The 12,918-nt window shown below is 45.8% G+C and overlaps 1 protein-coding gene across 1 annotated transcript in view; it reads left to right on the top strand.

Annotated features, from left to right (window-relative positions):
- The window catches only part of ABCA2 (ATP binding cassette subfamily A member 2), a 119,135-nt gene that overhangs the window by 74,457 nt on the left and 31,760 nt on the right, over positions 1-12,918 (top strand). The window contains exons 17-25 of the mRNA XM_075579072.1: positions 2,802-2,916; positions 4,245-4,435; positions 5,352-5,502; positions 6,774-6,978; positions 8,358-8,522; positions 8,823-9,003; positions 9,094-9,306; positions 11,104-11,300; positions 12,288-12,470. Of these exons, the coding sequence (XP_075435187.1) occupies positions 2,802-2,916; positions 4,245-4,435; positions 5,352-5,502; positions 6,774-6,978; positions 8,358-8,522; positions 8,823-9,003; positions 9,094-9,306; positions 11,104-11,300; positions 12,288-12,470 (1,601 nt within the window). The remainder of the gene's footprint in view (positions 1-2,801; positions 2,917-4,244; positions 4,436-5,351; positions 5,503-6,773; positions 6,979-8,357; positions 8,523-8,822; positions 9,004-9,093; positions 9,307-11,103; positions 11,301-12,287; positions 12,471-12,918) is intronic.

Consider the following 12,918-nt stretch of genomic DNA (forward strand, 5'->3'; position numbering starts at 1 on the left):
GTAGTGTCTACATACATGTGCATAAAGAATGTCTGACCAACTGCGGACAGGTCATTTATGAAGACAATCTAGTAAGGGCCCCAAAACACCCTTTGGGAACCCCACCGGTAACTTCTAGGTGGCTAGGTTTGGAACCATAGTTAGACACATTGTGATCTTCCTGATAGATCATAGTGAAACCAGTTTACAGTTTGTGGTCCAATTCCAGAGCATTGTAATTTGTTTAACATGATCGTGTGGTCCATCACATCGAAAGCGTTTGCAAAATCTCAGACTATTGAAAAGGGAATTGTTGCTGTGCAGCGACTTGTGTGAAAAGACAGATTGGAATTGACTAAGAAAATGTAACTTCTTCCAATAGTTGCTTAGTTGGGAATGGACACATTCATGAGTTTGGTTAATACAGGTAGTAGAGAAATTGCTCTCTAGTTCTTGTCACTGAAGATTGGGATAACGAACAGTTTTACAGGCCATGGGGATATGACCAGAAGACAAATTAGTGTTAAGGAGCCAATAGGATTAGAAATTACATTTTGGCCATGTTAAGTGACTTAACATGACTGTGTACGGTGTGTCGTCAAAGTCCAATAACGTCAGTTTCGATCATGGTTTTCTGCCTTAACTTTAATGTTCGTAATAGTGAAATGCACATGAGGCATTTACCCCACCGGCGCATATCCACTGAAGTGCATTAAAATGAATTAAATCATACCGAAACTTTGCATGAGGAGCCACTGGTCCGCCGCCCTGGATGGGAGTAAGAGATGCTTAACATCACGTTATTGGAAGCTAACGCAACGCTGCGCGAAAATATTGTGACGTTATGCCAATGCTAATAAGATATAGAATTGCCATTCTTTTTGCATGTAATTAGCTTTGTGGCTATTCTTTAACCTCCGGGAAAACGGATTAGGCTCACATTGGCAGGGCTGCCAGAAGGGGGCAGCGTTGGACCAGGTATCTTGGGTCCGGTGGCAAAGGTGGACCCAGCAGGCTGAACCAAGGAGTTTAGACCAGACCGGAAGTTGGACAGAACTTCCTGAGGTGGCCTGGTCCCTTTCTCTACTGTGTGCGGACCTACAGCAGGGTGAAGCACCCCCCCCCCCCCCACCCACCCACTCTGCTCAACATGTTTATAGCACAAAACGGCCCCCCACCCCTGTTCAACAGGGTCTTAAACCCCCCCCTCTTCCCACCCTGCTCAACAACCATGGGGCCCTGGTGTCGCCTTCTGTCCTGGGCCTCATACATACTGGTGGTGGGCCTGCACAGTAGTTGTATTTCTTTTGTGTATGTATTTTCTGCGCAATCTCCTCTTCGGACACGGAGATAAATGACCATTTGTGAGCACAGTCGGGGGGTAGGTACTGCTACAGTAGGGATCTCCGTCTAGCCACGGGAATTCTGCTGACAATTGTGTCTTGATAATTAGGAGACACCGTAGCACATCCTTAAAAGTATTTAATTGAATACGTTGGCAACGGCTCTGGGATTAGACAAAATAGCGTAATTCTTTTTGATACTGGAGGGTTGCCAGTAGCTAGAGGACTCTTAATATATTATTGATGCCCTTCCAGAATTTTGTAGGATTTGATGTGTTTTAATCAAAAAAATTGTCAGTGTAATGTTGTGCTTTTGGTAGTCTTGTCTGTCTTGTGCGTGTATTTTGCATGTATTTCTAATTAAAAATTTTACATTGTTACATAATTACAAGTTAAGTCATCAGTAGATCCAGTTATTTTGTGTCTGTTCACACGGGGCATCCCTAACGTGGTAAAGTTCAATAAGATCAGATGTAACTCGAGGACGGTGGGCTCTACAGGCTGATTCTGCATCATGGATCATGGACATGGCAGAATTGTAGTAACTCGGCCTGGAAATACTCCAGTGCAAGGTCGGGGTCAGGTATCAAATTGATTCTATGACCTAGGGCAGTTAAGGTCATCAAGAAATGGTTGAAGATTAAAGGAGCGGCCCCCGTTTTTGTTTATGTAGGTGGGCAGCAGAGGGTTCTCGGAGGTGAGCAGTGTTAATTTCCACTATGGGGACCCCATGGGGCTGGCAGGTACTTCGCTGTTTAAATGCCTTGTTCACATGGGCCAATAGGAAGCCGTTATGAATGGCGTTGTGGCTTCCTGTTGCCCCACGTAATATGGGAAGTTTAAACGCCATTGGGCAGGGGGATGCTACCTTCACCTCCCGGTAAGTATCTGGAGAACCATGGGGGTCCCCAGAGCAGTAGTTAACACGGTTAAGCTTCGGAGACCCCCAACTTCACACAGATGTAAAGGGGGGAAAAAAAGGATGCGGGGGGGGATGGAAACGAGCAGTAGGAACTGCTCCTGTAAGATTTCTAAGTAGTCTAGTGAATAGCACACCAGTGATTTAAAGAGATAAATGCTAATAGAATGAAAATGTGTCACAGTCATTTCTGGACTAGATGGAACACCAGCATTTCTAAACCATAATGAGTCCATCATGCGGTTGGAACATTGGTTCTCTATTTGTCCCAGTAGATACTTGAGCGCCTCTTCACTGGCCCTCTCTATAGCCTGCTGGGAAGGCACATGATTCTGTTGGCTGTGATGGATTTAATAGTTCTTGGTAATGATGCACGTTAGGAAGAGCACTTTATCTTCCTGTGGTTCATCCACTTCAGATCAGGGATTCTTTGCATGGGTATAGTTCAAATTAGTGTAGATGGGCATACACTGGGTGCCCTGTGCCAAGCTGGCTTTGTGGAGCATGGACAGAGCTCTGTCTGTCTGTCTCTTCCTAATGCTACATGTGTGTCGTTCCAGCTTCCTGTTTGTGATTGAGCACATGATGCCGCTCTGCATGGTCATCTCCTGGGTGTATTCTGTGGCCATGATGATTCAGCACATTGTGGCGGAGAAGGAGCATCGTCTGAAGGAGGTAACGTCACCAGCAGCAATAACCGTCCGAGTAATGACTTTACCGGTTGTAGGTAAACCTGCTACGTGCATTATGGAAGCGGCTGGTCATGTTTAGCTGCCTCATCCACAGAAAAGGCGCAGGCTGCAGACAAACGAGGGTGGTAGGAGGAACACAGCTCTATGCTGAATCATTACCTGTCCCTCCCTTTTGCACATCTCCAAGGTTGGACCTACATGTACCATCATCCACCATGGCTGCTAAATGTTGTTTGGCTGGTATATAGCAGTACTAGCAAAATATAGCAGTAATGAGTGTAACTTTTTAAAGAATAGAGACCATTATTAAAGCTGCAGTCGTGCTGCTCATTTTTATCTTTACTTTTTTTTTTTTTTTTTAAACATGGGGCCCCCCGGAATGAGCTTTGGCATTTTAAGCTGTGGGGGTTTCCTGGTTCCGGAGATTTTTTATTTTGACATTTCCTTACAAGAATTGTTGTTCGGGTGATACAATATGGCTACCGGGTTCAGCCTCCGTCAGTTACAATATGGCTACCGGGTTCAGCCTCCGTCAGATACAATATGGCTACTGGGTTCAGCCTCCGTCAGATACAATATGGCTACTGGGTTCGGCCTCAGCCTGATGGCCAATAGAAAGCAGTGACCTCATAGTGACATGACACTGCAGCTTCCAATTGGGTGACCGCAGCCATCTTTGCTTTTCCTTGCAAGTATTGTCAAAAGTAAAAAAAAAAATCTCACGCCAATTGGGGAATCCCCAAAGCTTTGAGTGCCGCAGTTTAGCTCCGAGGGACGGAATGGGACATTTCGCCACTGCCATTTACCTGCGTGGAAGCCCCCTTCTCCCCCCCCCCCCTCCTTACGTTCATATAGGGTAAAAAAATTTTTTGCTTTAACCCTTTGAGTTCCGGAGGGGCCGTGGCGCCAGCGGGCCACAGCCTCTCCGACACTCGCGATCACTTTACTACTTCGTGATCGCTCGATCACTGATGACTGAACGGAAGGGGGAAGAGTCGTCCTTCCGTTCCAGTTAGTGATAGATCGCATTCTGTGCTCCACAGGAGAACGCCATCTCCTCTAGAAAATAAATGAGCCGGATTATTATGACGTAGCTACTACAGTACATCATGGGCCCACTGGCGTGCCAGACACCATGACGTAATAGCTTCGTCTAAGGGGCACCTGAAGTGTTAAAGCTTTAGTAGAATATATGGGCATTTAGCCCTTAAAAGTGGATGCTGCCTGCAACACCTTATGGGGAAATGTTCTGTTGGTCCTTCCAACCGGAAGAGGGTTGGTCCCAGTCCCAACATGTTGCTGTCTCGCTAGGTGATGAAGATGATGGGTCTGAATAATGCTGTGCACTGGGTGGCCTGGTTCATCACGGGCTTCGTCCAGCTCTCTGTCTCGGTGACGGCACTCACCGGCATCCTGAAGTATGGCCAGGTGCTGATGCATAGCAACGTCTTCATCATCTGGCTCTTCCTCTCCATCTACGCCGTGTCTACTATCATGTTCTGGTGAGTGATGGGAGCAGAGAGGAGAGACACCCAAGGGTACAAAAGATAGACATAGGGGATCGGTAGAGATTATCAATTCAATTAACTTAATGCTGCACTTACGGGGGATAAATAACTTTGCTCCATGTAGAATTAAATATGTCTTAGTGAGGAATAGTTGTATGAAAAGTTGATGCAAGTAGCTTTTAGTGAAGACTAGATGTGTATAATATAGATCAGGGGTGCGCAAAGTTTCTGAGCTGCGCCCCCCATGCCTGGCAGCCCAAGTGCTCGCAACCCCCCCCCCCTCCTAGGACCGGGCGTCAAATGACGTTGCGACTCATATGAACCGGCAGCATCATTTGCCGCACGTTGCTATGGGGACGCGTTACATAACATGAGCCCACGGCGTCATTTGGAACAGCGTCGCTGAAGAGTCGGCTGAAAGCAGGTAAGAGAAGTTACAGAGACCTCACGCTTCCCCCGGCATTTAATTTAAATGCCTTGGGGAAGAGCGCGGGGCCTCCGTATCCGCCGCGCCCCCCTGGTCTAGATATGTCCATACTAAAGGACAGACCGAGAACAGTAAATGATAGTTGTGTGTTTCTGGTTGAAGATCTTGTAAGAAGATCTCGTGTCCATTGAAAAGTATTGCAGCCGGCAACAATTATGTCCTTATTCTATATTGTCCGAAGCAGCCATTCAGGATGTTGAATGGGGATTTTCAGATAGAAATGGTTTGAACAGCTGCTTTAGATTGAGAACTTTAGTGGCAGATTAAAGAGTAGCCTTTGCTACAGCTCGGAGGAACATGAAGGAAAATTAGATATGTGTTGGTACAAGTTGCCGATTTTTCACTTGATCAGGCACATCACACTTTACTTTTCTCCCCATTCATACATTTTCCCATGGACCAATTTCTCTCTCTCCCCTGCAGTTTCCTGGTGTCTGTGCTGTACTCAAAGGCGAAGGTGGCATCTGCTTGTGGAGGCATCATCTACTTCCTAAGCTACGTGCCTTACATGTACGTGGCCATTCGGGAGGAAGTGGCTCATGATAAGATCACGGCCTTTGAGAAGTGCATTGCTGTGAGTAACGCCCCCTTTCTGTTACCCTTCGGCCTTCCTCTGTTTCACTACCAACATGACTGATCACATCTTTTAAAGTGGCAAATTTAAAACTTAATCTGCCCTGGTTAAAACGGTGAGATACGATCTGTGTCAAACCTTCATCAGACAGAGCTTGAGATAAATATTGGGTTATCCTTTACTAGTATAACGTTGCTCGTCTCTGATAGGAAGCTTGCCCGCGGAGCTGTAGGATCGATATATGGTCACCGACCAGAGCCAGGGGACAGAGTCCTGTTAGAGTAGTCGTGATCCAGGCAGAGGTCAAGGCAGGCGGCAAAGGTGCAATGTCAGTATACAGGCGGCACAGGACCAGTGGTCGGGGTCACAGGCTGGGGTCGGCAACAGGGAATCCAAAGGAACAGGGAAGACTCAGGAACACATGGGATAGAATACATGGGGCTGGGAGTCACTGACTGCTATTTACAAGCCCTGGAACAGGTGCAGCCAATTAGCAAGTCCAGCAAGAGATTTGCCAGAATCGATATGGCTGTAACCACAAGCTCCAGCAAAATCCAGGGCTGGAACCCTTACAACTAGAGCGGCCAGCAATACATTTATCATTGGAATGAAAAGGCCGCCCAGTCTCTGCAGTTAATCCCACTGTGGGAGGAGTATTAGTACCAATTGTAATTCTGTGTATATTAATTAGCATTGAATTAGTATTGTGCTGCTTCATTTATTTGTGTTAGGAATTCATCTTGAAGATAAACATTTGAGAATCGCATTGTCCATCAGGTCAGTTACTGACCAGAACATGAGTTATATAAGCTTAAAGCCAGGAAGCAGATGTACAATAAGTCAGGGTGAACATGACGGCTCCACAGCGAACCTCATTTTACTGTTTTGAAGGAGGAACGGCCATACAAAATACATAAACTGGACGCACAAATCTCCCAGGATTTGTTATTGTGCATTTCTCGTGTGCAGATGTTTGGAATTATTTACTCGGATGGTCTTTTTTCTCCACTTATTTATTTTTAGTCTCCTTTTTTACTTTCTTGGTATCACTTCCTCACCCTATTTTCTCCCTTTCTCTCCATTTCTCTCCCTTTCTATCCTTTTTTCTCCTTTTTCTCTCCTTTTTCTCCCTTTCTCTCCCTTTTCTCCCTTTCTCTCCCTTTTTCTCCTTTACTTTCTTCATACTTACTTTTCTTTTTCTCTGTCTGCTCCATAACCGCCCCTATAATTGTCTTCGTCACCCCCCCTTACCCCCCTATTTCTCCTTGCAGTCCCTCATGTCCACGACAGCCTTTGGTCTTGGCTCCAAGTACTTTGCCCTGTATGAAGTGGCTGGCGTAGGGATACAGTGGCGCACGTTCAGTCAGTCTCCCGTGGAAGGAGACGACTTTAACCTCATGCTGTCAATGATGATGCTGATTATCGACGCTGTGGTGTATGGTGTTCTCACCTGGTACATTGAGGCTGTTCACCCAGGTACACAACAGAGACGGCAGAAATAGGACTATCAGTCTTGCAGGCTACTGGAGTAGCATATGTATTTAGGAGTTTGATCAACTGCATTCTGCATAGCTCGATGCCCTTGATTTTCCAAGGCTGATACATGGGACATTCGAGTTTTGATGCACTTCTTCTCCCCTCTTCACTCGTTCAAAGGTTCCTTTCATCTACAGTTTGTGGGGGGGGGGTTCATTTTCAGCCTTCCCTTTTATTGCATTGGGTTTGTGTTATCTGGTGGGGTGAAGCCTCACATATGGAATCCCTGGAACCCTGAATTCCATCCGTCATTTCCTATAGCCCAAGACAGAGGCGCGCAAACTTTTTTCTTTGCGCCCCCCTGTCTGCTCTGCCCCCCCCCCCATTGCCCTTCCCTCCAGCGACGTAATTTGATGTCACAAGATCATGTGACGTCGCGCTGACATTTGACTCTGTGGCGTCATTTGACTCCATGTTTTCATGGTGACGCGTCACAAGAAGCGCCGTGCCCTCTCTTTTACCCCTCCCTACCCCCCCCCACGAAAATATCATGCACCCCAGTTTACGCACTCCTGGCCTAAGAGGTGTGTTCTCATCTTGTTAACTTATCCTGACATCAGATCTTCACCATTGCAAGGTTCCGTACTATTTCATTCTGTGTTGAACAGATGGTTGAAGGGGCCAAGAGCAGTTGCTTTTGGTTTATTTGCATTAAAATTGGGGTATACTCCCTTAACTGTGAAGGACAATATGGGGCATTTCCATCCTTTTAGAGGTGTAAAGATAAAAATTAATCTAACCGCACTCCTTTTTCTTTCGGATGATGGTAGAGTTTTGTTTTCATGTGCTGACTTCGAAGAATGGCCGTGATCCCACTTCTACCACCAATAGTAATACTGGGGAAACAAGTCTTCTAATGCCACACACTATTCAAAGTAGGTCTCATCACAAGACCCTTTCCTCGGGTGGATTCAGGCTGTGATTATTGCACCTGAGGAACGGGGTTCTCCGAAATGTTGTGCACCTTAAACTTTCTGCTAATAAAGCAAATATTTAATTGATGTCTTGTGGTGAGACCTCCTTTGAATAGTGCGGCATTAGAAGACTCTTTTCTCCTTTTTAGAGATGTAGTTAAAATCTCTAGCAGCTGTATTGGTCACGGAGAAATGTAGATTTGTTGTAGGTTGCATGCTTTAGAAACCTCAGATTTCTTTGTAGACAATGTGAGGTTTTCAAAGCTGTCTACATTATTATGTTGTCTTGGTGCAACGTCAGAGTTCTTCAATGTTTCAGAGCAGTGGATTGGTAACGTAGAGTCAGCCTGGGTGTCAAATGCCCTACTGGCATTTGACTGACTCCCTGTATGTGTTTTGTGCCAGGCATGTACGGCCTCCCCCGCCCCTGGTACTTCCCCTTCCAGAGATCCTATTGGCTGGGGAGTGGGCGAATAGAGACCTGGGAGTGGTCCTGGCCTTGGTCCCGACCACCTCGTCTCAGCATCATGGAAGAAGACCAAGCCTGTGCCATGGAGAGTCGCAGGTTGGGTGAGTGGCAAAAGAGACATATACCATTGAGAACTAACTATCAGAAGGGGCCTGTGGCCATCATGTCTATCTCCCCAAAGCAAAGTGATATAGTAATTTTTGTGTATAACCTAGGGCACATTGAGTGAATCCATCCCACCACATTAAGAGTTAATCTCTGTAAATTCAGGTTTGTTGTATTTTATCACACCGAGGGGGGCTGTTTAGCTTCTGAGTGACTGTCCTGGATAACAACTGGAATGCAAATCCTATGTGTCTGAGATCTTGACATGTGGCCCGTTTCTTCTATTGATCACCCAGAGGAGACCCGTGGGATAGAGGAGGAGCCCAGCCACTTACCTCTGGTTGTGTGCATTGACAAACTCACCAAAATCTACAAGACTGGCAAAAAGTTGGCACTGAACAAACTGAGCCTGAACCTACATGAGAATCAGGTTGTGTCCTTTCTAGGGCATAACGGAGCTGGAAAAACCACCACCATGTGAGTAGAAGTCCTCACTCCCTCCCTGTGCTCATAACCAAGCTTCTATGAGGAGTATTAGAAAAGCTATTCTCTCTCTCACATGAACAGGTCTATCCTAACTGGCCTCTTCCCCCCGACCTCTGGCTCAGCCACAATCTATGGGCATGACATCCGTACAGAGATGAACGAGATCAGGAAAAGCCTGGGAATGTGTCCGCAGCACAATGTGCTCTTCGACAAGCTCACCGTGGAGGAGCACCTGTGGCTTTACTCCCGCTTGAAAGGGATGGCTGAGGAGGAGATACGCAAGGAGATGGACAAGTATGCAATAAACAGAGGACCCCATTCAATGCAGGAAGAGCCAGCAGCACATATCATTTTGCTGGGCCAACCATATAGGGCCCTGTTTAATAAACGGTCTTCCGCCATAAGGCACCGGAAGACACCTTGCTGACCATGCAAGTCCATGGACTGTATGGTGTCTTCCAGTGCCGGAAGGTGTCGTATGGCAAAGACTGCTTAGTAATTATGGGCCATAATGCTGCAGTAGAGGTTTCTCCTTCCATATTGGTGTCTATAATAAAGTAAACTGGGAAACGGTCTAAAATCTTCTATTTTTATGCTGCACGGCCTGTGTGATGTCAGTTTTTGTACCGTTTTGGGGTTGAGTCTTGGACAAATCTTGTGGTCTAATTTACCACTCCATCCAAGTAGCCATCTGCTCTACTCAACATAGAAAATGTCCCCTTCCTACTACTGCAAAGTACTTTTGCTGCTGTTTTTAGCACCCCCACACTTTTTAAATTCTGTATTTGAGTTCTGGAGATATTGGTTGAGGAAAATGTGCCTCCCCCATGAGGTTCAAATGGCCACTAGCATTATTATCCTTTATCATTACGTTTTATTTGTATGGCGCCAACATGTTCCGTGTCACAGTACAATGTGGGAGGGTGGACAATAACATTGTATGGCCAAACCGTACATCTATGTTAAGACAAACTGAGACAATCGGAAAAGACATTGATTAAAGAAGCAATCCATGCGGCACTTCAAAAAATTAATTTGTTTTAATATATCCGGCCTTTGATTACTCTTATATACAACTAATTACCTAAGCTGCCGATTTGATTGATTCTCTCGTGATCGATCAGCAAAGATCCGGTTTCCCAGGGTTCACTAAATAGCCGCCTTTCCGTTTCAATCAATCCTTCAGTCAGTGTAACTCGGCAGCTACAATGTAATGGTAACTTTTATTTACTGTATTATTGGTTTAGAGCTCAAACTGCTGGGAATATTGGCAACACATGATCACAAACAGGAAAGTGTTAAAAAGATCTTGCACTGCGGGGCAGGTGGGCTAAGCCTGCTATAGAAATCAAAGGATGCTCAGTATAGTCAAACTCATTAAAAATGGCATTAAGAGTTGAATACAAAAAAATATATGCAGCAAATATTATCTAATACTACAGAACTGATTTATGTACAAAAGCACATGTAGGACATTGCAGGGATTGCGCCTGTGAGACCATAGCTGTTGCAATTATAACATAACAATCGGATGAAAGCTAAAAATAGATTGGCACAAAATGGACCATTGGGTTACATTGTGACTTCATTTCTGCGTGGGTTTTTTTGTGGGGGGAGGACTTTAAGGCACAGCAAATATTTAAATGTTGGCACCAACTTCTTTCTGAAAGCCCAAAAGTTGAGGTGCCATAAACCAGTCCTATATGAAAGGAGAAGACAATCCTTTTACATCCATCCATTTTTTAAGATGCCATCAAGATGCCATTTTTATTGAGAAACAAAAGATGAAAGGAAATGGTGCTTCTTGATGCCAATAACTTCTATTTGACCTCTGTGAAAGCTCAGTGGACTGCCATGAACTCAGTAATAAATATACAGTATTTTGTCTTCGAGGCAAACCGGCTTGTGTCAAGATACAAAAGATCTGTATGACGTGATTATGTTTGATGGATCCTCTATTCCCACTATGCCGACAGAAACAGTCAGCTGAATGATGGGCTTGTTAGATGTAGTGGTTGAGGAGATGATGGGAAGTCCAGGGGTGCAGTGAGAGGAGGGGAGTGTGTGACCTGTCGGTCACTTTTATCACAGGATGATCGAGGACCTGGAGCTGTCCAACAAGCGCCACTGCTTGGTCCAGACTCTGTCGGGTGGGATGAAGAGGAAACTCTCTGTGGCTATTGCTTTTATTGGGGGCTCCCGAGCGATTATTCTGGACGAGCCAACAGCTGGTGTGGACCCTTATGCGAGGAGAGCTATATGGGACCTGATACTAAAATACAAACAAGGTGAGAGAACTGGCTAACACCAAAACACAGGGAGGGTGTCTCGCCAAATCTGTGCTTGTATTGCACATTGAAGGAGAGCGGGTTTGCATCTAGTGCACACGGCGAGATGTGCTTCTCAGTCTGTGAGAGTGTCATAAATACAGTATATGGAGAAGGACTTCTTCCTAAAGGTGCAGTCCCTCCCAGGACCAAACGTGCATTAATAGGATTGACATGTTTAAGGGGTCACATCTGGCTTATGCAATTTGTTATTAAAATCTGACATGCAGATACCCAGCAAACTCTATGAAACCTCCCAAAATTACCACATAATATATATGTATATGTATATTTTAAGCCTGCAAGTCACATCAAGGCATGACAAAATTTGCAGGTCCTAACACTAACTGATTAAAATTCTTATTTGCCTCTATAATTAGAGGCAGAATGGTCGCATTGGATTTGTCCCAACCAGCTGCATGAAAAAGAACTGCTCACTTGGAAAGTGGGGAGGGGCGAGCTTAAACATCTGACACGTAGAAGTATTTTAAAGTCATTTTTAGGTTCGTTTTTACAGACGATGAGCTGAGACTTGGGAGGCTTTTGATTTCCTCTTGTTGCTCCCTTTGGTCTGAGATCGTCAGTATGAATTGAAGTGCTTGTGCAGCCAGATACCCCCCTCCCCACCTCCCCTTATCAGGGAGCCAATACTGATAAGGATGGGCTAAGGGTAAAGAAAACACTTTATTTGACCATAACGTCTCCATTCAGAGGCCCTTAAGAAATACCATTTGTAATTACATTTCAAAGAAACAAAAGCCAGAGCTCTCCGTGTTGCTAGATGAAGGAAGCTGACTATATTAGATGTGCTAGTGTCACATGCTCCAGAAGAGCCGCTCTTTTACCCTATACTGTTTTGGGAACAACAACTGGGATTAAATGTAATCCTTTTGTTGTTGCTGTATATGGTCTCCCACGAGATCCCCCTGACTCTCCCTAATCTTGTAGGCCGGACCATCCTCCTCTCCACCCATCACATGGACGAGGCGGACCTCCTCGGAGACCGTATCGCCATCATCTCCCACGGGAAGCTGAAGTGCTGCGGATCCCCGCTCTTCCTGAAGAGCACGTATGGGGACGGATACAAACTTACTGTAGTGAAGAAACAGAGCGACGCTGGGACCGGCCCAGGTCAGTAATACAGAGCGACGCTGGGACCGGCCCAGGTCAGTAATACAGAGCGACGCTAGAACCGGCCCAGGTCAAGGAACCCTAAGGGAAATTCTGAGGAACCCCAACCCTCTCTAATAGCGTGTGCGAGATCAGATGCATTGTAAGGAACCCCAACCCTCTCTAATAGCGCGTCTGAGATCAGATGCATTGTAAGGAACCCCAACCCTCTCTAATAGCGCGTCTGAGATCAGATGCATTGTAAGGAACCCCAACCCTCTCTAATAGCGCGTCTGAGATCAGATGCATTGTAAGGAACCCCAACCCTCTCTAATAACGTGTCCGAGATCAGATGCATTGTAAGGAACCCCAACCCTCTCTAATAGCGCGTCTGAGATCAGATGCATTGTAAGGAACCCCAACCCTCTCTAATAGCGCGTCTGAGATCAGATGCATTGTAAGGAGCCCC

Source organism: Ascaphus truei, chromosome 21 (genome assembly GCF_040206685.1).
Source record: "Ascaphus truei isolate aAscTru1 chromosome 21, aAscTru1.hap1, whole genome shotgun sequence".
NCBI lineage: Eukaryota > Metazoa > Chordata > Amphibia > Anura > Ascaphidae > Ascaphus > Ascaphus truei.